This window comes from Furipterus horrens, unplaced genomic scaffold, assembly GCF_987537825.1.
Source record: "Furipterus horrens unplaced genomic scaffold, mFurHor1.1.pri manual_scaffold_3, whole genome shotgun sequence".
Classification (NCBI taxonomy): domain Eukaryota; kingdom Metazoa; phylum Chordata; class Mammalia; order Chiroptera; family Furipteridae; genus Furipterus; species Furipterus horrens.
This window is the reverse complement of record NW_028327173.1, coordinates 167,116,696-167,143,456: the sequence shown is the minus strand read 5'-3', so window position 1 is coordinate 167,143,456 and position 26,761 is coordinate 167,116,696. Positions and strand designations below refer to the sequence as shown.

At 36.1% G+C, this 26,761-nt stretch overlaps 2 protein-coding genes across 3 annotated transcripts in view; one reads left to right on the top strand and one right to left on the bottom strand.

Moving 5' to 3' along the window:
• The window catches only part of TRIP4 (thyroid hormone receptor interactor 4), a 52,859-nt gene extending 41,230 nt beyond the window's left edge, over positions 1-11,629 (bottom strand). The window contains exons 1-4 of the mRNA XM_090272029.1: positions 11,467-11,629; positions 7,921-8,090; positions 6,961-7,094; positions 389-601 (exon numbers count right to left, since the gene is read on the bottom strand). Of these exons, the coding sequence (XP_090128155.1) occupies positions 389-601; positions 6,961-7,094; positions 7,921-8,090; positions 11,467-11,567 (618 nt within the window). The 5' untranslated portion in view covers positions 11,568-11,629. The remainder of the gene's footprint in view (positions 1-388; positions 602-6,960; positions 7,095-7,920; positions 8,091-11,466) is intronic.
• Positions 11,630-14,932: 3,303 nt separating this feature from the next.
• PCLAF (PCNA clamp associated factor) lies at positions 14,933-25,872 on the top strand. 2 transcript variants are annotated; one of them, XM_090272027.1, is made up of 4 exons: positions 14,933-15,093; positions 15,360-15,440; positions 17,781-17,943; positions 20,529-21,891. In XM_090272027.1, exons 1-4 carry the CDS (start codon positions 15,048-15,050, stop codon positions 20,626-20,628), a joined length of 390 nt encoding a protein of 129 aa, XP_090128153.1. In that variant the 5' UTR covers positions 14,933-15,047; the 3' UTR covers positions 20,629-21,891. The 2 variants fall into 2 exon arrangements, with proteins under 2 accessions (XP_090128153.1, XP_090128154.1); XM_090272028.1 differs by lacking the exon at positions 20,529-21,891 and adding an exon at positions 24,560-25,872 and having other exon boundaries at positions 14,936-15,093.
• The last annotated feature ends 889 nt before the right edge of the window (positions 25,873-26,761 follow it).

Genomic DNA, 26,761 nt, shown 5'->3' with positions numbered 1-26,761 from the left:
AAAATAAAATAAAAGAAGGTATCCTAGAAACAAAGCTTTAATGACCCGAGGATTATGTCACACTGGTTCTGTTCCTATGGGGAAATAGGCCACATCTGAAGACTGACAAAAAATTTTTGACATTTTAGGCCCTAAAGTTTTCTTTAATTGAAGTAATCTGACACAAGACTTGGGTGCCTCAACATGTATATTCTCAAAACCCTTCTCACTAACAAGCCTTGTTACTAGGATGTAACCTTGGGTTTTTGCCTAAAAATTCCTGCTACTACAGTTTACTGAACATTGTAGGGAAAAAATTTACTATGAAAAAGACAGAGTACGAAGGATGTAAATGTTTCTATTTATTAAACCAAAGCATAGTAAAATAAAATAGAAAAGAAACAATTACCAGAGAACCACAGAATAAGCAAGGGCCAGAACCCTCTTGCTCACAGACTATACGCCCACAGATTAGACAGTTATTGATCAGCTTGTGCTTCTGGCCCAGGCAATCACAAGGGTGGCGACCTGGAATCAGGACTGCAAGCTTGTCTTGTCCCTCTTTTGTGTATAAATTAACAAACTTTGTCTTCTTCTTTAAGGAGTTGCTGTTCTCTTGTGCCTATTTGTACAAAAATATCAGAAATAACATCAAATAGTTAATGACAATGAAAATAGTCAAAAACAGAAAAACCTCAGTTCTGTTCAGTAACAACTTATACACTACTCAGGAACCAAGAAAGAAGGAAGGGGGTGGGAGAAATACAAATTAGTTATTTCAAGGGTCTAAAGGAAGATTATGCTTTAGAAAAATTACCCAATGTACCTTTTTCAGCCCTCTGTTATAGCTGGTGGGAGGTAGATGTAGCAGCAAAAGCTGATTATGTGACATATTTAAGCATACCTAAATTGAAGATCATAAGAAATAAAAATGCCTCTAAAAGCATTTCATAGATTTGGAAATATGAATAACATAAGAAAAATCAATAAAAATAGATTCAGTAGGAAAAAGACAGATAACACAATAGAAAAATGGGCAAAAGACCTAAATAGGAATGTTATAAAAAATATCCAGCCCTGACCAGCGTGGCTCAATTGGTTAAGCATTGTCCAGCAAAGCGAAAGGTTTGATTCCTGGCCAGGGCACATGCCTGGGTTGCACGCCTGGTTCCTGGTTGGGGTGTATGCGAGAGGCAACCAATCAATGTACCTCTCACATATTCATGTTTTTCTCCTTTTCTTTCTCCCTCCCCTTGCCTCTAAAAATAAATAAAACCTTTAAAAAAAAAAAAGATATCCAGCCCTGCCTGGTATGGCTCAGTGGATTGAGCACCCTAACCTGCGAACCAAAGGGTCGCTGGTTTGATTCACAGTCAGGGCACATGCCTGGGTTGCAGGCCAGGTCCTCGGTTGGGGGTGTGTGAGAGGCAACTACTCGTTGATGTTTCTCTCCCTCTTTTTCTCCCTCCCTTCCCCTCTCTCTAAAAATAAAACAAATAAAATATATATATTAAAAAAAGAAGATACCCAAATGGCCAACAGTCACATGAAAATGTGCTTAACTTCATTAGAAATCAAGATAATACAAAATAAAACTACAATGCATATAACTGCATACTAACCAGAATCACTAAATTGAAAAAGAGAGAATATACAGAATACTGGCAAGGATACAGCGCAATTAGTGCTCTCATATACTGTTGGAGTATAAATTGTTATCTACTAAAGCTGAACATATGCATATCCCGTAACCCTGCAATTCAACTCTTGGATATATACTCAACAGAATGTATAAATATGTCACTATAAGACAGGTAAAAGAATGTTCATTGCATCAGGGGACTTGGAAACTACCCAAATGTCAACAGTACATTGATGTATTCATTTAATAAAATCCTATGTAGCAATGAGAATAAAAAAAGTATAGCTATATAAAACAAGATGAATAATTCTCACAAAGCATGTTAATTGAAAGAAGCCAAAAACAAAAGAGTATTATAACTCCATTTATACAAAGTTCATAAGCAGACAATAGTAATCTATGATGTTGGAAGTCAGGAAGGTGTTTTCCTTGAGAGGGTTGTCGGTTGAGGGCACATTGGAAGTCTTCTAGAAGAATAGTAGTGTTTTGTTTCTGTTTACACAGGTACGGATCAGTTTGTGAAAATTCATCTGTTCAATTCTATGTAGGTTATAGAATAAAAAGTTTAAAAAGAGAACTCTATTTATCAGCCTTTGTGTTAGTCCATTCAGGCTGTTATAACAAAATACCATAAACTGGGTAGCTTATAAACAACAGGAATTTATTTTTCACAGTTCTGGAGGCTGGAAGTCTGAGATTAGGGTGTCTGCATGTTTGGGTGAGGGCCTTCTTGCAGGTTACAGAAATGACACCTAGGTCATTGTGTCTTCATGTGGTGAAAGGGGCTAGGGAACTCTGTGCAGTCTCTTTTATAAAAGCACTAATCCCATCCATAAGAGTTCCACCCTCATGACATAGGAATCTCCCAAAGGCTAGGCCTACAGCCTAATATCATTATGTTGGGAATTAGTATTTCAACATGTAAACCATAGCAGCCTCTGACATATAAAGTGTATAGATACCTCTCCCATGCTGTGGTCCTACTTCCCTTTAAACTGAGAGTTTCTCAATTATTTCCAGGGGTTGACGTTCCATAGTGGAAAAATCTCAAAGTTCTAGGGGATGCAAAAATAGTACAAGGAAGAGAAGTAATTTGTTGGTAAGCATAAAGAGATATGATGGGGATGGCAGGGCTAGGTGGAGGCAGCCAAAGTGGGGGGGATGAGGACATCTATAATATTATCAACAATAAAAATAAAGGGGGGGGGGATATGACATGCTCTAATGTCCAAAACCAAAGGTTGAGCAATAGAGACAAAATCAAGTAAGTCAACTTAGGTAAAAATTAAAATGTAAGACAAGTGCTAAAGATTTAACCTAATCTAGTAGGTCACAATTTTTCAACCTACATCTTTGGCTCTCAGGTGTGCTGGTGGAGGGAGTATTAAAATCTCTAAGCAGAAAATTGTAGTTGATTCCCATTATAGTATCCAGTTACATTAAAATAAGGTATTTGAGGGATTAAGAGCTGGACTTTGATGAGGTCTCATATATAATGGGCAATAAGTATTTATTGAGAAGGAAAAAGAGAAATAGAGAAGGGGAAAATGGTGCAAGCAAGATAATTCAGAGCATATCATCCTACTCAAAATAATCACTGACTTCCCATTGTGCTTAGAGTGAAAGCCAAGCTACTTTCTAATGACCTATAAAGCCTTACACACGGAGTGCTCTCCAACTTCTTCTACATATCCTTCTTTTCCTGTTCATATGCTGCAGACCCCCAGGGCTTCTGATACTTCCTAGAACACTTCTGTCCTTCTCCCCTTTGCACTTGCTATTCTCTCTATCAGTACTGTTTCTAGCCCATCTCTTCATATACTGGTTCTTTTTCATATTCAGGTCTTAGCTATAATTTCAGTCCTTCAGAGAGGCTTTATCTAAATAACCTACCTAAACTAATAAATGTCCTACCAATTACTGCCTATCACACCGTTCTTTTTATTTCTTTCATGGCAGTTTTCACAATCTACTTAAAATTCTTTTTCTTTGACTCTCTATTCCACTTTTCCTCTGAACCACTAAAATATAAACTCTAGGAGAGCAAGAAAGCCTAATGTGTCTTGTTTATTGCTATAATTCTACTGCCTAAATCAGTTCTTGACACACAGCAGACATGCAATAAAAATTTCTGAATAACCAAATGAACTGCCTGTGATAGTTGAAGATAGATTTATCTATAGGTCCAGTTGTTGGTATAGTTTGATAATCATTACTCATGCTTCCAGATCTGTGAATCTGCCTACTTGCTAAAATTCACTTGTAATCCCCAAATCAATACTCCAAGTGCTTTCACAATCATTTATGGACATGCAGAGAATGGCAATAAATTTGAGTCACCAAATGCACATACTTCCAGCTAAGGTCAAGCAAGGCAATGGATTTGCCTTTGTGTTTCAGTTCTCATACCGTAAACAAGTGCCTTTTTTTAGTTTATTTGGTGCCATTTTTTTCATTTTTATGCTTTTTGTTGGTGATCTCACCATTTAAAATGGCCCCCATGCATAGAGCTGAAGTGCTGTCTTGTGTTTCTAAGCATAAGGATGTACCTTACATAGAAAATAGGTGTCTTATAAATAAGTTTTCTCCTGCCATGAGTTACAGTGCTGTTGGCTGTGAGTCAGTGTTAATGACTCAAGAACATATATTACATTAAGTGTCTTTAAACAGAAACACACACAAAATAAGGCTATGTATTGATTGGCTGATGGAACTGTTGTGACCAAAGGCTCTCAGGAATCTAACCATGTATTTCCCCTAGAAAGTTCAGTATTTACTAATTCAGTATACACTGTGGCTTTAATGAGAAATTACTACATAGGGAATAAACCATTTTTTCAAATTTATTTTTCAAGTTTGCTTAATGAATACAAAACACTTAAGGACAAAACAGACTCAGAAACAGGTTGTTGAGAGATAAATTGCCCTGAACACATTAAAAAATATGAAATTAATTATTAAGTCATTATTAATTTGAAGATTATTCCCTACTCAAGTCTGGAAATTTAAGAGTGGCCCCAGCTTTTACTTTATCTTATGAAACATTCTTAATAGCAAGCATCTAGGCACCTTCTCCATTAAGGGCCATTAACATAAACACTGGAATATTCTGTCAAACTACAATTGGCATTTACCGCACTAAAAATCTAGGTTATTGCAGCAGGAATATCACATAGCCAGTGCAGGCTTCTTTAATGTGGATTGGTAATGAGTACATTGATCAAACACATTAAAGCAACATAGGACTGAATAAATTAAAAGATTAAATAATTATAAAAAAGGAATACTTAAAAGGACTGGTATATATAAATTTTAAAATATTTATCAATAAATATTTTAAAATGGAACTAATTTTTTTAGAAAGCATCCTTAGGAAACTGACTCAAAGAAGAAAACATAAATAATAGTTCTCATGCTATTTTCAACAAGTTTCTGTCATAGATGTTAAGATTTATTACAAGTTTGTTATCATACTTTGTTATTATTTACTAATTAACTTTACAATTTGGAAATAAGGCTTTAAAAATTCATCCATTATTCATCCCAATGACCAGGAAAATATTTTCTTCATGTTTTTATTTTACTTTTGCCTTAAGATTCTATATACTTGCACTCACCACTTATAAAATGTATATTCATACCCACATAAAAAATACATCTTCTAATTTAAAAACAAGTATTTTTATTGGTAAGAGTATTATAAAAATTACTCAAAATAATGTTCATATGGATTACAAACCTAAATGTGATGAACATTTTCCCAAATTCTATATTTTGGAGAATAATTTTATTAACTGCACAATATTTCTTCAAATGAGGGAACTATAATTTTTTTAAATTATATTTTGTCGATTATGCTATTACAGTTGTCCCAATTTTTCCCTCCCTGCCCTCCTCCACACAGCACCTCCCATTCCCTCAGGCAATCCTCCACACCATTGGTCATGTCCATGGGTCATGCCTATAAGAGGGAACTATAATTTATTTAATCTTTCTCTTATGGTTAAACAATCAGGCCAGTTCAAAGTTTCAATACTATAAATAAAATTGTACAGAACATAATTGTTAGTATGTATTTCTAATCACTTTCTTAAGTTATATGAATAAGTCAAAAGTATATGAACATTTTCCATGTTTTTTAAAGATTTTATTTATTTATTTATCTTTTTATTTATTTAGCAAAGGGAGGGAGAAAGAAAGAGAAATATCAATGAGTGGTTGCCTCTAGTGCACTCCCAACTGAGGACCTGGCCTGCAACCCAAGCATGTGCCCTGACTGCAAATCAAACCTGGGACCCTTTGGTTCTTAGCCAGCACTCAATCCACTGAGCTATACCAATCAGGGCTCCACGGTTCTTGATGTATGCTGCCAAACTGTCCCCAAAGTATAAACCAATTTACACTGCCATCAGTAATGTACAGGAGGTTACTAATACTTCATCATCTATAAGACCCCTATGTAGTTGATAACTTGGTAGGCAGTATCTCAGGGATTTAATGTGTAATTTATTTGATTACTAGTACAGTAACCAACCATCCTGGTTTGCCTGGGCCTTAGGAGAATCCCAGAATATGGGACTTTCAATGCTAAAACCGGGAAAGCCCCAGGAAATTAGGGTGACGAATTGGTCACCTTAATTACTAGTAAAGTTAGACATCATTTTATGTGTATTGGTCATTTGTGTTTTATTTTTTGCTGGTGGTCTTTGCTAATTTTATTCCAACTGATAAAAGGTTTAAATCTCTAATGTTTTTTACTTTAACTTATTATTCTGTAAATATTTTGCAAAGTTCTTTTACATAATCCTAACACTCAGAATTCTGATCTCTACTCTTCCATTTTAGCATAATTAACTTTTTCCTTATGTTGGTAAATTTATAAATATTTCTCATATAAAAAAATAAAAAGATAAAATAAATATTTCTGCTTACCTCAAAGGGATATTTTGATTGCCAACATGGAATAACAAAAGCTCTAAAAGCAAAATGATGGAGGGGATAATGGCAGTGATCGTGGATAGCCCAAAAGAGGAACACTGTTAATAACAGCTAGAATTATAAATTCTTTCAGTATAAACACACACAAAAAATGTTGAATTTGAAGCCCTGGTATAATTCATTAGATATTTTCCATCATAAATTAAGGCTGTCCTTATAGTACTTATTTAATTAGGATACCCAGAAAACTATCATATCGAAGATAATTATCACTTTCTCTTCATAAAATTCATGCATTTGTTGAAAGACTGTCATTCTAGACCAATTTGTACACTTTTCTTATCAGTTATTTCCTCTTCTTCACATAGCCAGAAAAAAATTTTCATTACATAAGCACTTACCTTGGCCAAATCAAAAGGTGTTTTGACCTCTATGGTTGTATCAGGTTCAGCAAATGCAGGAACTTGCTGTCTGTTTCTTCTTTTCTGCCTGCTTCTCTTTTGCTGATCTCCTGATCTCTGCCCATCTAAAATTTCTTTAAAGAAGAAAAATATACATATATGTACACAGATAGTTTGATAATAGAAGTATTGTTGAATAGCTAATAAAGAGAAGGCAGTGCTTAAAATTTAATGCCAAGATATGAAGTCAGGCAGGTTTTTAAATTATCTCCTTTCAAACAAGAATTAAATTTAAACCATCATTTTCAAGATTGTAGAAAATGAGGGATTCCTGCAGGCCGGCGTGGAGGACCGGGAGACCCTGTGCCATTGCTCCCCATTCCCTTTGCTCCTACAGGCCTTCGAGTCGGCCTGGGAGTTGCCTCTTCTCTCCACCCCCTTCCCCCTTTTCCCCTCAATAAACCCATTGCCTACTCCAAAAAAAAGATTGCAGTAAATGATAAAAAGTACTGGCTAGGATTAAGAAGTTAAATTAAAATCTTATATTTTAGGTTGTATAATAATAATGACTTCGATTATTTAGTTTTGGTGCTCATCTTTTTTACTGATTAACTAGTTACTTCTGAGTGCTGTTAATATTAAAAATGGTCAACATTTACCTTCATCCAGGTATATATATAACTGAAAAGTGTTTCTTTAATCCGTGTATAAATTTTTCAATTCTGAAGCCACATTTATATCTGGAAACAGTATTTTTGTGATATTTTCTAAGTTGAAAAAGTCTGAACTAGAACAATACTAATCACAGATTGAGAAGAACTGAATTAAAAATATGTATACATATAATTTTGTTTAAGTTAGCTGTGAGGAAATACAGAGTGACAGAAAATACCAAGTCCTATAAACCAACCCATTTACCAATATTTCAAATCTTTATTTAATTGCATTAACTTAACTCACCATCTTTTTTGAAGGACTGCTGCAGTGCATCAGCAATTAACTCCTGATCATTCTTTTGCCATTTGTTTATCAGCTCTTCTATGAATTGACCTTTTTTGCCCTCATTTCCCTGAAGGAGGTCAGTAACATATTCTCGTATCTCTTCAGCACTCTCAATTGACAAAACATACCTCAGGAAGTAAAGATACAAGTTGTTGAAACAAAGTTAGCTTACAGTATGTTTTTCAATAATCAAAACAGAGATCAAAGTAGTAAAAACCATTAATAACTGCATTAGAGTGTTTAAGTCAAGTTCTACCCTAGATACTAGCGATATAAATTTGATTAGGACAAAGAGCCTGACCTAAAACCATTCATAATATAATTTTCATACAACCTTCTTGTATTTCTCAAATCAAATCAATGTTTTGAATACAGTAGTCCCTCTCTGTATCACGGTTCACTTATCACAGCCTCACTGTATCGCAGGATTTTAAAAAATATATTTAATTATTTATCGCGGACTTTTCACTATATTGCAGGATTTTGCGGTGCTGTATACGTATGTTGTTAGTTATGTAGGTTTAAGAGTGCAGAATATGTTTAAGAACATAAGTAGTGTTTATAAAAGTGTGGTAAAGGTTAATAAGGGTCTGGGAACAGTTAATAAGGGACTGGGAACAGTTTGTGGGAAGGGTTTATAAAGCCTGAAAATATATATAAGTACTAAAATAAATGTAAGGTTCCTACTTCACAGATTTTCACCTATCACAGGGGGTTCTAGAACGTAATACCTGCAATAAGTGAGGGAATACTGTATAGGCTTCTGGGGCTACCCTTAATACAGGAATATTTTCTTTTAAATTTTTATTAAAGTACAGTTGGCAGAATACTTTCTATAGCTACATATCTGCAATCATTATATTTTCCTAGGAACAATATAAATTACTTAATTTCTGTACTGCAAAACCTAAAATTTTTGCAAAAAATATGAATATATACTAAAATCTAACCAGTTAATGACTTAACGTTCTTAAAAATTATAAATCAAGAGCCCTGGCTGGGTGGCTCAGTTAGCTGGAACATTGTCCCATACACCAAAAGATTGCAGGTTCAATCCCCAGTCTGGTCGCATACAGGAAGCAACTGACCGAAGTTTCTCTTTCTCTCTCTAAAAAGAAAAAAATTGGCCACAAAAAATCATGCAATTGTCCACAATTAGTAGACACCATTTTGAGGACTTCAACAGTTTAATCAACTTGATCCCCAAACTTACTAGCCCCCATCAAAAAAATCAATTGCTATCAAGGCAACCTCAAAGGATCATTTAACTCTGGAGTATTCAAACCACTAGGGAAATATTTAAACAGGTCCAGAAACATCTGAATAAATGTCATTTTAACTATTTAACAAAGTAAAGAATAACATACACCCAAATATGGTATATGCCAAATCTTATCTAAATAGAGCCAACCAAAACATGAACTAAAGCGGATTGTGGGACAAAATTTATTTTGCAAAATCTGTGTACAGATCTTAATGTCTCATAAATATGTCATTGATTAGGGAGGTAAGAGCTCTGTGCGGGTTTTTTTGTTTGTTTGTTTTAATTCAGACCACTCAAGTCAAATTATTCAAGTTACCAGATGACTACAGTACACCTGGGTAATTCTCAAATGCCAGGCAAGGCACAGAAAATTTACACAGCAAATGCTTTCATCATAGCATCATAGCTTGTTGTACAATAACTAGTAAACACCAAGTAGTTCAAATAGCATTATAGGTAGCTTTAGCATTTATTTTAAGTATCACATAATTCTTATCTTATATTTATGAATTTTTTAAAATGCAAGCAGGGCTCTGACCAGTGTGGCTCCCTTGGTTGGGCACTGGCCCACACAGTTAAAGGTCACTGGTTCAATTCCCAGTCAGGGCACGTGCCTGGGTTGAAGGTTTGGTCCCCTGGTTGGTCGGAGCACATAAGAGAGGCAGCCAATCAATTTCTCTCACATATAGACGTTTCTCTCCCTCTCTTTCTCTCTCCCTCCCCATCTCTCTAAAAGTAAATAAACAAAATCTTTTTTTTTAAATACAAGCAGGTGTTTAGCCATATTCAGTACTTCAACTTTAAAAGAAATCCTCTGATCACTCCTCTTTCCAGGGTGTGGATAACTTTAACAAAGGAGAATTTAAGTCTGCAAAATAAGTTTTAAAACCACAATCTGAGAATTAGAATTTTCCTGATGCTGTGTAAGCAGACAAAATACAACTGGATTAGGAGACTGAGAAGACTGCACTAATCAATACTCCATGGTTGATGCATCAAAAATAGCCTCAATTTTTTTTAATCGAATGACTTTTTGTTTGGTGTGTTGCAAAAAAAAAAAAAAAGTCTCATTATTTCATTTGACGGCATTCTACTGCTTTAAAAAAATGTTTGAAAAACTACTTACCCTGATTTTATCCTCAACCAAGGTAAAGCCAAGCCATATGATTTGGCTGGGTTTTTGTTTGTTTGATAAGTCTATTCCAGTGTTTTAAAATATCCTTTAACACAGGCTCTCTTAACTCTCTCTTTGCTAATAAGTCTATTTTCTCCCAAACTCAAAAACTCACCTTACTTCCTACAAAAGTTCTAGAATTGCAATTCTGGTTTCAGCATCAACGAACAAGGAATCAAATCAAGAAACACAGGTTCCTTGATTAAGTCCAATCTTTGTGGAAGTTTTTTCTTCCTTCCTGAACACTGTACCTACACCTAGCCATCCTTTAGTTTTCAGGTAAAAGTCATCCCTTTCAGTAAACCATGAAGTTTCTCAAATCTTAAGACAGTCCTTTACTCAGAGCTCCCACAACACCTTGAATTTTCCCCACTTAGGACTCATCAACCAAGCAGAACCTTATTGTAGCAATTTCTTTGATGCTCCAGCACCTGGCTGGTAGTAACGCAACAAATATTTATTAAATCAACTGAAAGCAGATATTAAATCATGTCACCATCTCCACTTCTTAAGAATCACAAAGCATAAGATATGCTCTACTAGTCAGTTCACAGCTGAGGAAACTAAAGTACGGAGAGGGAAATTAAGTTGCCCAAGGTTCCAAAACTAGTAGTGACAACAAAAAATAGAACCCGGGACTCCTGAATCAAGAGCTATTCGCATCGTATCACACCGCCCCCATTTAAATTCTAGGTCCTATTTATTTGACACAGCCCAGTTCGGGCAAACTAAAATGTAAGGAATCTCTGAAAAGACAATTTGGCTTGACCCTTCTTTCTGGAATCTATACGGCAACTGGCTCCCTGGATAATCTTACAAGTTCTAATTACAGGGATTTGGCGCTTCCATAGGAAAAAAAGGCCCCATCGGGAGGTTGTGGAGCCTGACATTCTACTCCAGAAACTAAGACCGAAGGTCAAAATTCGGCGCCTAGAGACCAACAGCAGCCGTTTAATCACATTACTTCATTCTCATTAACTTTTTAGTCCTCCTCCCCGCTTCCCAGTTCCCTCATCCAGTTCACATCCCAGAGCTCCTTCCCGCCTCGGTACCGAACCGGTCTTACTGCATGATCTCCTCGCTGACATCCAAGTCAAAAGTTTTCCGCAACTGCTGGGTGCACCAGCCCACCAGCTGCTCTCTCGACGCCGCCCCAGCCACCGCCATCTTCCCTAGCCGGAACCAGCTGGGCTGAGAGAGCCTCGAGTCCTGTCCCGAACTCGTTCCCTTCGCAACACCGACTTCCTTTGCGTGGGTTCCGCCAGGGCGGCACCGCCCCGCGCGGTCACGAAGCCTCCTGCACAGATCCTCCCACCTATGCCGGCGTCTCCTACTTCCCTCTCTGGGATGTATTTACACACGTATCAAAGCACCTGCTTGGGATTCTTCCGCATCGTCAGATGTAGGACTTGAAAATGGGGAATTGTGTTGAGAACACAGTGTAAATGAAAACTACAGTTTATGAAAAACAAAACTGTAACCCGTAACCTGAGGGGCCAATTTTATTTTTCAGAGGCTAATTTTAAATTGGTTTATGTAAAACATTTAAAATTGTATTTGGAAGCTAAAATAAAGCACTATCAGGATTTGCTCAAGTGGTGGTGATTTTATTTATTCCGCTCCCCCTTACCCCTGCCGTAGTCTAATACTAAATTAACGCTGCTAAAACCTCTTGATATTTAATTCTTTGAGCCCAGGCTTTTCCAGGATGGCCAAGACAACTCAGCAAGTTCGAGGGTGGTGCAGGGGTGGGGGGGCACTTTAATAAAACAGGCTTTGGGATTTGGCTTTGAGACCTTCCATGTGAAGTCTCTGTAGTGATTTTTAAGAAGTTGAAGGTATGGATTTCAACCCAAGCTAACCAGATTTAAAGGTCTTTTGCTATTCCATAATCCACTGTGGACTGGAGAAAAATTAGCCAGACTTTTCTGAAGAGCATAATGTCTTATGATATATTTAATTAATCAATTAAATGGCTGGGGTTTATTTTTATAGGTTCTTCATTCCCATTAGGCTAGACCAAATAATTACATTAATTGGATGTTGTTTCATCTTTTTTTCCCCAAAATTATATTTATTTATTTATTTATTTATTTATTTAGAGGGGAAAGGAGGGAGAGAAACATCAATGTATGCTTGCCACTAGTACACCCCCAACTGGGGGCCTGACCTGCAAACCAGGCATGTGCCCTGACTGGAATCTAACCCAGGACCCTTTGGTTCGCAGGCCAGCGCTCAATCCACTGAGCCACACCAGCCAGGGCTCTGTTTCATCTTTTTATGCTAATCACTTTATTGACATAAATAATCAAAATCTTAAGTTTATTGATTTACATTGACCTTAGATGGTCTTTGTTATTAAGTTGGAAAACGTGATTTTCTAGCTTAAAAATACTCTGAGTGTTCATTAATAGTAGTGGGTTCAAGTTTTGTTTCTTCATAAAAATCCTCTATCTACATTTAGTACTAATTATAACATATCCAAGTAGTTTACCTGTTTCTTTATCTGTTCAGTCCCACAACTAAAATATTAACTTCTTGAAAACAAAGACTCTAATTTCAGGGTTTTTTTTTTACAATAAAACAATACAGCATACATATTATGATGGAATTATTAGGTCCCCAATAATAAAATATTCTTTTTTCATAGGGTATGTTAAGGATAGTGATCTCTAGTTTGTAGTGACTGTAATATAATGTAATGCCATTTACAATCATTTATTAAAATGCATTTCTGCCCGAGCAAAGCAAGCAAATCTGTTTAACATGACTTAAAGATATTTTCATATAAATTTAGGCATAAATTTTATTCATACATGCTACAATTTTTCTTAATGTCCTACGCCTTTGAAAATTTCATATTCACACCACAACACTGTATTTTATATAACTTTAAAGAAGCACTTTCTCAAAGCAAACATTTAAATTAAGAATTTTTACCAGTCATCACTGCTCTTTTCCTTTTTTTTTTTTTTTTTTTACTATAACATGCATCTTTCCCTATCATAATTGGTATTAAAAAGACGAACATGCAGCTCTGGCTGGTGTGGCTCAGCCTGAGAACCAAATGGTAACTGGTTCAATTCCCAGTCAGGGCACATGCCTAAGTTGTGGGCCAGGTTCCCAGTTGGGGGCGTGCGAGAGGCAACCACACAGTGATGTTTCTTTCCCTTTCTCCTTCCCTTCCCCTCTCAAAATAAATAAATAAAATCTTTAAAAAAATAAATAAATAAAAGACGAACATGCAAACACAGCTGTAGTAATGCGAAGACTATCCTTGTGTGCAAAGATATATTTACAAATTTTTTGTAACAATTTACTTGGTGTGTGAACTACAAGCAAAAACAAGCAGATTCTCTACGCAGTTCTCATTTCTGCAGGGGTCTGGGATATGAGTTCAAATTAACAAATTCAGGTCTTTGTAGAAAAGCCACTTGAACTTAAAAGGAAATAATGTCTATTGAAGAATCATTGTGTATTGAAAGGGGCATGATGACAAATAAAGGAATATACTCTGGGGCTTGTTGATTTTTCTGATAGGACCTGGGCTGTATTCTTAGAGTCCAAGGTTTAGACAAAGCTACAAGTAATTTTAAATTCATTTCCTGCTATTGTAATGCTAATTTCACTTGGCTATATTATTTAATTCTAAAACACAAAGTAGTTGTTGATTCCGTTAAAGTACTAACAAGTTCCGAAAGTTCAAACATAATTTGTTAAGAGAAAATCGATTCCATACTAACACTTTCAGGGTTGCTTTTCAAGTGAACATTTAACAAGATCCCAAAGCAAGCTCATCTGATGTTTTATGGTATTAAGGGTAAAAATCGCTCCCCAGGGGTATTGTGACTAGAAGATAGAAATAGTTATGAGCTCCTGTTTTAGAGTTATGCTGTCTGCCAGAGATGTTACTGTAAGCAATTTGGCTCTTTTTTTTTTTAAACAACTCTGGGACTATACAAGTCTCGAGAAGACGTTTTATTGTTTATGTGTTCGTATATACAATTAAGTTTTTTTCCTTAGTTTCACACCATCCTAAAAACGTAAAAAGACATTTAAATAAACTGTATTTGCTTCCTTTTCTCCCATTCTGTAGAATTGTTTTAGTTAGGGACGCCGTGGAGAGAGTTCCTTCCTGAAATATTAAAAGAAAGCTCTATTTGTTTTGATTTGCATGAAAAAGTCCGCTTCATATCAGGTTTCATTTCCAGGAGTCAATCGCTATGGATTTAATCCTGAGGTAACTTTTAAACAAATGGTAGAATTCTCTTTTGTTGCTGGGTTTTCTTTTCTTATCAGACCCATTGCCCTAGTTCAAAATCTTAGCACCCACACACTCGGCACCCAAAGAAAGTACCCCAGCACCACCCATCTGGGGCGCGCACAAATCACAAGCTTCTGCGGGTTGATGGACGTGTCTGCACTCCGCCAGACCCTGACTCTGTGATCACCGGACGCTGGCAATTGGTTGCGGGGCACGGCGCAGAACCAATGGGGAGAGGACGCGGAACCAATGGGGAGAGTGCGCGGAGTGCGCGGGAAAGAGACCAGTATAAACCGTGGCGGGAGACTCATTTTTGGTTTTTTGTCCAGTGAAACGCTCAGCTGGGAAGTCAGTTGGTTGCTTTCATCTCTTTGAGTTTGAACATGGTGAGGACTAAAGCAGACAGTGTCCCAGGCACCTACAGAAAAGGTGAGGCAATCGAACACGGTAGTGGAGGGCAAGGGGTGCTCCCGACAGCCCCCGCAGCCAAGGGCGGAAGAGGGGAGGGGGCTCCCCCACTGCCGTGTGAAGCAGCGGTCCAGCCCCCTTAAAGAGGAAGAAGAAGCGGAAGGGCCAGGGGAGGGTTCTGGATCGTGGGGCTCCGCAAGAGCTTGGGTCGGGGACTGTGGTGAGAACGTGATTCCGAGACTCCTTATTGGCCCCTTCTGAACGCCCTTCTTTGCTTCTCTCCGCAGTGGTGGCTTCTCGAGCCCCCAGGAAGGTGCTTGGTTCTTCCACCTCTGCTACTAATTCCACGTCCCCTTCATCGAGGAAAGGTAAAAAGTGCCCCTCCCTGCAAGCTCCTGGAGGAGCCCTCTCAAAAGGGGATGAAGCCTGGCACCACGGTTCTCCCCCTGGCACCACATTTCTCCTGACCTGCAAGCCCCTCACCCATCGTGGAATTTATTTTCCTGAGATCTTCATGCCCCAATTTCTTCCTGGTCCTAATGAAGGGGCCTTGGCCTCTTGGCGAGCTGATGTAGAGGTCCGGCGTCACATGGAAAAGAATCTCAAGCCTCAGCGTTAAGGACAAACACCATTTATCTTCAAACCTATTTTATCTGGTTTAGCTTTTTATTTTTAATATTGACAAGTGGCTTTTTCTTGTAAGAGATTATGTAAGAGTCCCTTTACTAGATTAAGAATTAGGGCGATAGTTGACTGTACTAATCACATTGTCTTTTTAGTGTCAACATTTTGTTTTTATTTCTGCATGTTTTTCTTTTCCTTTACATTTTGGGGGTGTGTGTATGGTGTCTTACGTTTTCCAACTTTGCAGCTTTTGATACTGCCTTTGGGTCACAGTATCGAAAACCCTGCTAGGGATATAGCTTCACATTGCTCCTGTGCAAGGATAGGTTGACAGAATATTATGCCATCTGGTGCCTCATTCCTTTCAGTAGGATATTGAGCAGTAAAGAAGATTAATCCCACAAGATCTATTTAAGAACATACAAGGAAGCACTGTGAAGGATTTTGCAGTTTTTATGTTAATTCAGTCTTCCCCCATTCTAAGCATTTCATTAGAAAATATTTACTACTTCAATCTTTCATTTTTTAATTTATTTTTATTTTTAGAGAGAGAGAAACATTGATTTGTTGTTCACTTATATGTGCATTCACTGGTTGCTTCTTGTATGTGTCTTGACTGGCGATCAAACCTGCAAACTTGGTGTATCGAGAGGATGCTCTAACCAACTGAGCTACCCACGCAGGGCCTATTTTAATCTGTTTAGATAAAAAGGAGTAATAGTAAAAAATTTTTGAGAATAGGTGAATTTATTGAGAATATCTTATACCATGTGTCACTAGACTAAATTCCAGTTAGGGACACGTTGTCCGGCCCACTGCTGAAACACAGCTGAATAGGCCCTTAATGAACTTCTGTTGGAGAAATGCAACTATTAAGGCATTTTATGGATCTCTATTTTTTAAAAAGATTTCACTTATTTATTTTTAGAGAGAGGGGGAAGGAGGGAAAAAGAGAGGGAGAGAAACACTGATGTGTGAGAGAAACATGAATCAGTTGTTTATCGCATGCCCCCAATGGGGGACCTGGCTGCAACCCAGGCATGTGCCCTGACTGGGCACCAAACTGGTGACCCCTTTGCCTTGCAGAACAATGCCCAACCAACTGAGCCACACTGGTCAAGCTACAGGTCTCTATTTTAAATCAATAATCAACTCTGCAAAACTGGTATTTTTATTTTAAAGAAGAAAAATTAAAGTACATTAAGTTGTATGACCTCAGTAAAGGTCACACAACTAAATCTGCAGAGTTGGGTTTGAATTCTGTGCTGAGCTATTTGTTGCTGCTATATACTTTTTATTAGTGAAAGCATTCTTAAAAGGTTTTTTCAAGAAAATTGTGAACCAAAAGATCACTATTAAAGGCCATTCCTACTTTTTTAAAAGTACAAGCAATATATAACTTCAGATAGTACATATGGAAGTACTTTTATCAGTTTTTTAAATTGCTGGAGTTTGTGACAAATGTATTTAAAACAAAAAATATATGTAGTAACTTAATTTGCTCTTCTTGGTATTTTAATCAATACTTCATAAAAAGGACAAGAATTTTTTTCTCAATTTTGCCTTTGTATTACTGTTTTTAAGTAACCAGTAATTAGATTTACCTTATGAACTGAAAAGGAGCCAAGTGCTTTGAAAAGTGGAACCTGTTTATGTGAAAATGTTCACTGCTGTACACTACTTTTTTAGCCTTCTATATGTGCTTTAAATGACCTTATTAACTAAAAACTTGGAAGTTTATACAACATGGTGCTACCTTATAGTAGGAAAAGTGTGTCAAACTTTATTATGGCAGTATTTAAGGCTACTTGAATAGTTCTGCTGTAGACAAAATATGAAAAAACATTTTCCAATTGTAAAAATTCCATTAATGCTATTTTACTAAGCTGAAGGATAACTATAAAACAGTATTATTATACATTATACTATAATACTTTTTTGTCACATTTTCCAATTCTGTATATTAAGATGGCTCTACTATCATTTAACACCCTTTAGATTTGATATTAAGAAATTGTTTCTCTTTAAGGGATAGCTATTGTATTCTTAGTTCTTACTTAGTTCTATATGTTTATATTTTATAGCTGAAAATAAGTATGCAGGAGGGAACCCAGTTTGCGTGCGTCCAACTCCTAAATGGCAAAAAGGAATTGGAGAATTCTTCAGACTGTCCCCTAAAGATTCGGAAAAAGAGAATCGGATTCCTGAAGAGGCAGGAAGCAGTGGCTTAGGAAAAGGAAAGAGAAAGTAAGTTTTTATATTCTGGGATATAAGAAAATAATTGTGTGTTTTAAAATAAAAGACAACGGGATATTTAAAGTTTCTCTTTGAAAAGATAAGAAAATGAAAACCAAAAGGTTTCAAAAACTTGTGCTAATCTTTTTAATAAAAGTCACTCCAGGTTTTAAACATCATTGAAAAGTATTATTTTTACTCATTCCAGTCACTTAAAGAGGATCGGTTCCCATCAAGATGAGTGCTACCTTATTAACTACAAACTTCCTGTCTTTATTCTTTAATTTTTACTCTTTCCTATGGTCTTTTCCTAAAAGCAATTTCCATGTTGATTTATCTAGTTTGAGTTCCATTAATCCTGTCCCTTAAAAAACTACTATTTCAACCTCCAGAAGAAATATATAACCAATGTAGAAAAGTTGGAAAATATAGAAACCCCATCACTTAGAAACAATCAAAACTAACTCCATGGTATATTTTCTTTTTTTAATGATTTTATTTATTTATTTATTAGCAAGAGGGGAAGGGAGGGAGAAAGAGAAAGAAACTTTTATGTGTGAGAGATACATCAATGGCCCCCAACCGGGCTCCTGGCCCACAACTCAGGCATGTACCCGAGACTGGGAATCGAACCAGTGACCTTAGGTTTGCAGGCCAGCACTCAGTTTACTGAGCCACACCAGCCAGGGCTCCATGGCATATTTTCTTTACGATTTCTCTATAAACACATAAAAATACTTCAAAACAAGGTGAGGATAAAACTGCACACACAGAGAATTCAGTGCATAAACTTTTTAGGAAGATAACTCATGGTTTTTAAGCTTTTAATGTGAGGAAAATGCCCATGATAAGTGTTAAGCAAAAATTCTTGTTGCAAAAGTACCAAAGTCTGTATTAAATATACAGAATAATAATAGTGAATGAAAATATACCAAATATCGAGATCATCTCTGGGTAAAAACCTCTCATACTTACTAAATGCTACTAATTTTCTTTCTTCCTTTTTTTAATATCTCCAAAGCAGCATTTATTTACCCATTTAATTCCTGAACACTCAATTTAGAAGTCTGGCATTTCAATAATTATCCATCTTGATTGACATGAGCTGACACACATGGTACTGTCAGGATAAACAAGGACAATAGCCAAAGAGTTACAAAAATATATCCATGATTCTTAAACAATCGCAACCCTCCTCCCCAACCAAAAGTTGAAGGTATCAAAACTTTAGGTGCATTGCATTGAAAAGGTTTGTGCACATCATAATTTGGAGAGGCAAAACAAGGTGCTAAACTGATGGAAAGGAGCGAGTATTCTCTTTTATCAACTTCCCTTAACAGTTTTGCATTAGCTGAAGAAGTGGGAGGGGTGAATTCACTTGTGCATGTATAAGATGTACACCGCTTATTAACAAAACATTATCAGCTCATTTTATTTTTTAAAAAAAATATTGTTAATGCTGTTACAGTTATCCCAATTTTCCCCCTTTGCCCACCCCTACTCCACTCCCCACACCATCAGCTCATTTTATTTCATTATATTATTTATTTACTTATAGAGATTGGTAGGTAGGAAGACAGAGAGGGAGAGAAACATCAATGTATGGTTGCCTCTCATATGCCCCCAACTGGGGACCTGGCCTGCAACCCCAGCATATGCCCTGACTGGGAATCAAACTGGCAACCCTTTGGTTCACAGGCCGACACTCAATCCACTGAGCCATACCGGCCAGGGCTCATTCTAAATTCATGATTTAAATATTGTAGACTTCTTTGGCTAATTCTCTTTTCTAAACTTCTCCATTGCTTTCACCTGGATTTCACAACTCTCAGGAGGCATAGTAAAATGCCTCTTTCAGAATACACTTGTCTGCACAATTTGAAAAGCTCCTGTGGGCTCAAAGCAACCATCAGTACAGAAATGCCCATGAATATTTACCTGAAACTGCTTCCCAGGCGACAGGGAAGCAGATCTGAGTAGCTGTGCCGCCCATACAGTTAGGTTTAGCACTAGATGTCCAGTGATAATGGCAGTGATGATGGGGGTTGTGGGTGAAGAAAGGGCCAGGGACCTGATAACTTTTCAGTTGCCTTCAACTTCTTCACCCTGCTGGTCGCTGTCCAGAGGATCAGTTGTCCCACAAGTGCTATCAATTTTCAACAACAAACTACTTTTAAGAATCAGGAAAATTGGTATATGCCACTTGCAAAAAAAAAAAAAAAAGAAAGAAAAGAAAAAGACAATGGAAAACTTTAACATAGATTTATAAGTGATAGGGTCCAGGCTTTCCAAACAACTTTGAAATATTTTATTTTGAAAACAAATTATTTGATTGGGAGTGGCCAGTGATGAGCGCATGTGGGCGGGTAGTGTTACATCACTACCATTATGATGTCTCCTGACTTAAGACCCTGCTAGTTACCACCCCTGTACAGTGCAGGAGCACAAGATCCTCCAGCACACCAAGCGGCGGTGGGCCTGACCCGAGGTGCAGTAACCAACATGGGCAAGGGGATGGTGGCCAGGTTCAGTCTGGGGCTGCTGCCTCTGGTGCTGCTTCTACCCACGCAGATTTATTCGCACGTTCCTTTGTACAGCACGCCAGAACATCCTGAAACCACAAGGTTCAGCTGTGCCCTGCAGTTAACAGCCAGTCTCCTTGTGGTCTTGTTTGCCCTTCTACATCTCTACCTTTAAGAGACTGAGGCCAAGGAATATCTACAGTTCACCAATCCATATTCCACAGCCCAATTCATATGGCATCTTGAAGTCCAATGTGGCAAGGAAAAAACAGGTCTTCATCAGATCCACTAATTACTAATCTACCAATGCAGAAAAGGTTGAGAATCTCACATTGGACTGGTTCAAAGAACATCTGAAGGTTTGACTGCATAATGAATGCCAATATTAAATATGCCGGAGTTTCATGTGCAAGAACAGAGAGAACATCAAAAATTGATGATGTAATTAAACATAGCTTAAAAGTTTTAAGTAAGTACACTTAAAACTTTACCTTGAAAATAAGAATAATTTCACCTGGATCTAGGAAAAAGTATGAGCTGTGAAATGGAGAGTCAGTTTTCACTTTGCTTTGTTAAATCTAGAAGGCAATAAAATGTTTAGGTAATATAAAAAGCTTCTGTGATTCCATTTATATGTACATTGGAAGGAATCACTGGGTCCTACTAAAAATTCTCTATGTATTTCAGCAGTCCTAATTTAATTTGGATGTACTCTACATAAAGTTTTACATTGTTTTCACTATTCTCTTGGGAACGTAACTCTTTTCTGTGGGGCTTTGGATCTGACATTGCATTTGACTATGCTGTAATTGACATGTGCCAGGGCAATGATGGATTGGAGTCTACTACAGATCCTACCACGAATAATTCTTGCATATACACTTAAAAGTCAAATGACAAGTATTTTCTATCACACTTTCCCACCCAGTAGGAGTGCCAAATTAATTTAGCTAACTTGGATCACTTAAATTGATTCCAAAGATTAGAAGTGCATCGACATCAATCAATCTTAAAATACTGCTTTTTATTTCTGCATATATTGAATATTTTTGCAACTTAAAAATTAATCTGTTTTGAAGGCGTGTTTGACAAATCTTGAAATTAAGAGGCAAATATATGAAGGAGACAAAAATAATACATATTGGGTATTTTGGAACTGAAGACTGGAAATTCACAACCCTTGTGCTCTTTCTGTAATTATTTTTTTAAAAAGCTTTATGAATCAGAATAGCTACATTTAGAACACTTTCTATACCAGTTAGTGTTTTGAGTTTGTTAGAAGTTGGTCCTAAATCTAATTGTACTTGATTCTGTAATTTAAAACTTTTACAACTGACTTGATCTATTAAAAAGCCTTTTTAATGGGAGGGAGAGAAGGGGATAAGTAAGGAAAGGGTCTAGTCAAGGAACGTGTAAAAATGACTCATGGACATGGACAACGGGGAGGGATATGATTGCGGGAGAAGGGGTGGGATGGGGGGAAAATGGGACAACTGTAATTGAAAAACCAAAAAATAAAATTAAAAAAATAATAAAAATAAAAAGCCTTTTTAAAAATAGACACTCTAGCCCTGGCTGATGTGGCTCAGTGGATTGAGTGCCGGCCTGTGAACCAAAGGGTTTTGATTCTTGGTCCGGGCACATGCCTGGTTTGCCGGCCAGGTCACTAGTTCCCCAAGAGGCAACCAAATGATGTTTCTTTCCAAATTGATATTTCTCTTCCTTTCTTCCTCCCTTCCATTCCCTCTCTCTAAAAATAAATAAATAAAATATTTTTTAAAAATCATTTAAAAATAGATACTCCTTGAAGTCTTTGGTTCCAGTGTTCACACACTGATGCTTAGATATTACAGCATTCAGGATGGCCATAGTACTCTTAAGTCTTGTCAATATTTGCCATCTTTATTTATTTTTCATATTTTTATTGTATTTATTGGAGTGACATTGGTTAATAAAATAATACAGGCTTCAGGTATACAATCCTATAATACATCATTTGTATATTGTATTATGTGTTCACCAACCCAAGTCAAGTCTCCTTCCATCATCCACCCTCTACCCTCTTCTATTCTCCTCCACCCAATAGTTGCCATCTTTAGAAACCTACACAGGAACAACAAGATCCAACAGATCTCAAGCTATATGAGATCTATGTGTGTGAATGAACACTCTTTTGTTTTATATCTGAACACTACATCTGTTTTGGATTGTATATTATGTTTGGAATTGATTTGCATTGAACACAAGCTAAATAAAATGGCTGGAAGAACAATTAACACAAAGTATTTGACATATGAAGTGGTTCATACATATAACATTTTAAGAATTAATAATGTTCATAAGGTCATTTAGTAAATGGTTACTGAGTGCTTAGTATCTTATGTAATATATATTTAACTTTTTAAAAAAAGATTTATCTCTAGAGAGAGGAGAAGGGAGAGAGAAAAGAGAGGGAGAGAAACGTCAATGTGTAAAAGATATATTGATCAGGTGCCTCTCGCACACCCACAGCTAGGGACCTGGCCCACAACCCAGGCATGTGCCCAGGCTGGGAATTGAACTGGTGACCTTTTGGTTCCCAGGCTGTCTCTCAATCCACGGAGCCACACCAGCCAGGGCTCTAATGTAATATTTAAAAGGAATGTCAAACTCTGGAGCAGTAACTAAATTTTAGACTTTGCCTTTTCTAGTTCCCTCTAATTGTCTGGCACCATTCTTCCTTGTTCCTTATTCTAATATGAACAAGGTAATAGTCAATATCAGCTTTAGAATTTATTACAATCCTTTTGAGTTATTTGTGACTTCCATTAAGAAATCAATATTTGGCAATATAGCCAAGTATGGTTATACCATTGATCATCGTAGCAATAAAACCTGTATTACAGGCTTTCCGCCATATGGAGAAAGAATGCACATATATTCTCCTAAAGAACTTTGATCTATGGTGTAATAAAAAAGTCTATACTATTCCTTTAGTCCCTTTCTTAGATAGGTCTTTGTTTAGGAGAGTTGTAATTACCTACCCCTTTATTGATAGTAAATCGATTCATTAACTATTAACAGTAAATAGTAAACTGTCAGTTTATCAGAAGGAGTTCTCTTAACTCTCTAGTTCATAATCTAGAATATGACAAGTCCTATGGCTTCATTTTTTTCACAAAGGCAGAGTAAACTCAATCAATTGCATGAGGGAATCAGAATCAAGTGAGAATAGCTACTTAAAATCTGAACAGAACTATGATAACTAAGGTAAATCAAGTCCTTGCAAAAAGGAACTTTGGTTCATGATAGTATTCATTCATTAACTTGATTTAATTCCCAGGAAAATAAAATGAAGTCCTTTCAGTAATCTAATAGGTTAGGTGAATCAATGATAGTCTCATACCAAGTCAGAATACCTTCATTTTAGCTTCCTTCATTTCACTATCTAGCTCTATGACATTCCAGATTACTGAATCTAATTTGAAAATCGATTATTTTAGGGTAGATCTCACAAATTTTTTTCAGCTCTAAAAAAATTTCTGATTACATTTTTAATTGACTTTTTCTCTGTAAAAAATTAATAAGTACAAGTGGCTTGGGGTAGTGTAAATTATTTTTCAAAAGTTACAACTACCATATCCAGTTTAAACAATTGGGTGTTTTTCTAATTAGGTAATACATTTATATGGTTCAGAAGGGTATACAATCAAATATAACAACTTGCTGTTTTCTCTGCTCAAGGGGATTGTTAATATTTTTGCTTTTTATTATCACAATGTTCTTGCTGAAGGATTATATTCCACTTTAATCATCTACTTAACAGGTTGAAAGATGATGTTATAGAAACACATTTCCTTTTTGACAAAAATGGCAACATAACCTAAAGGAGAAACATTGATTCTGCAAACTAACAGAAAATAAATTGTTAAAACTTTTGTTGCTGCAGCACTTGGAACTTGTAGTTGTGTATCAATTAATGGTTTTATTTTTCTCTCATTTCCAGTCACTTGACCAGACTCACTGCACTACTAATTAATGTTCCTAATTTATATGTTTGTAACTATTTTTGTTTTGTTTTTTAAATAGTTGATACTGACTATTGAAGTTCTCTGTTCTTTCCACAGAGTATGTCCTTTGCCACCTGATCACACAGATGATGAAAAAGAATAGAACTTTTTTATTCATCCTTTACTAATGTCTTCTAATTTACTCTGGTATCCTAGGATGTAAATTTGCATAAATGTATTTGTTCCAGTTAGCATTATTGAATAGACATTTAATTTAAAAAAATGAGGGTTACATATAGTTATTAAAAAGCAAGTAGTTATGATATTGGAAGATTTATGAGATAATTATGGTTACTTAAACTTAGTATTCAATATAATGCAGTATTTGGTTTCTTTTACCTGTTATTAAGCTTCTTGTTCAATAAATCATTGTACGTTGTGTACAACAATTCTGCTGTATCTGAGATTTGCTTAGATCTTTGTACTGCTGCCATTTTTATTGGCATTAGATTTTTGGAATGGTGCCATATTTTTCCTTTGATTTAAAAAGCAGTTAGATTTCTACACCTTTAAAAAAATCAGTATTAATTAAACTGCACCTATGTTCTTTTTAAGAATGGGGGCCCAAGATGCAATGTCGAAAAAACTTGATGGCTGTCTTCTCCTTAGAAAAATGTAAAGGCAATTTGTCCTGAGGGTTTCAGACAGGAAGATTTAACAGATTACATTAAAAGAGAAGAATTTTCTTAGAATATGCATTTGATTTGGTGTAATAAAATATTACCCTCTGGAAACCAATAAAACATGAAAGGCAAATCATGCCATAAACCCAGAACTATATCTAAAGTTCTTAGAGCTACCATTATACTTTTCAAGATAACTGGGGTATGATTGAAGACGTGGGTATAATATTACTTAGTAACTGTAATTCTTGCTTCCCGAACATCACACTTTTTTGCTTGCTGACATCTGTTGTCAAAATTAACCTTGTTTTAACAGACATGTTTTTCTGAAGTTTGTTTTTAATAAATGAATACTTATTTTCAAAATAAACTATGTCCATTTGTGTGCTTTCTAAGATTATATTCTACTAGATACTTCTATTTTTATTCCTTCCAAATACAAATCCGTTCATTGATCTGATTTTATCAACTTCCAAACTTAGCCCTGATGAGTGTAGATTACATTAATTTTTTAAAAAATTTATTGATTGATTTTTATGTGACAGAGGAAGTTGGGGGTGTGTGTGGAGAGCGAGAGAGACATCAATTGACTGAACTAACCAGCCAGGGTGATGGAGTCTCACTTTTATTGCACTGTAATCTGTTTCCTTGTCAAAACTTTGAAAATGTAGATTGTCAATTTAGCCTCTTCTAAACATAACGGAAGTACAGACTTCCTGTTTCCATTGAACTGGAATCAAAAAATAAAACTTATACATTAAAAAAATAATTAGACTAAGTTTGTAATTTTGTATCCCTCACAAAGCTAATATGGTTTTCCTCTTTGACTGAATTATTTAGATTGTTAATGCTAGTGTTAAATACCTGGCCAAACTATTTTTCTGGAATTTTTGAAAGCTAGAACTTTGTGAGGAACATATGTATTTTGTGTTTACATAGTTTTACAAAGGAAAAGCAATACTATAACCAAAATTATAAAGTATGCTCAGAGTTATTTATAAGATGACAAACGCTTATCACTTTTTAAAAATCAGAAAAGCCTAAACTAACTGAACCTTTCACATACACATATGTATATGTACACTGCTTACAAGTCTCACTGTATTTAGAATCCTTTGGGCTAATGCACTTCTGGAAAAACTGAAGATTCAGCTAGGCCTTGGTCCAAACAGCATTGTTATAAAGGTTCCTTTCACTCTTGAGGATAGCATATGAAGTGAGAGTGATTTTTACTGACTCAAAACTGGGAGGAATGTTAAAAGTCATCTTGTTCAACCCCAGTTACAGCTGTTCATTAGGGGGACTTTTATTGGTTGGCAACTCTTAGTTGTGAAAAACATGAGTTAAAAATTTGAATTTTTCTAATTTCTCTCTTCCTATTCTTAGTTCTGTCCCTGACATAACACAGAACAAGTTATTTCTTCCACAAGAAAACCAAATATTTAAAGATAGCTTGTACATCTTTAGCTTTCTCTTCCCGAGATTAAATTATCTATTGCTTATGTCACATGTATTCTAAATTAGTTTTCCTAAGTGCCTTGTGTAAGGGGTTGTGTCTTTTGTGCTGTATATTGCTTAGGCACATAAATAATAAATTTGGTTACATTTCTTGTAACTGATTCTAAGTAGTCATTAA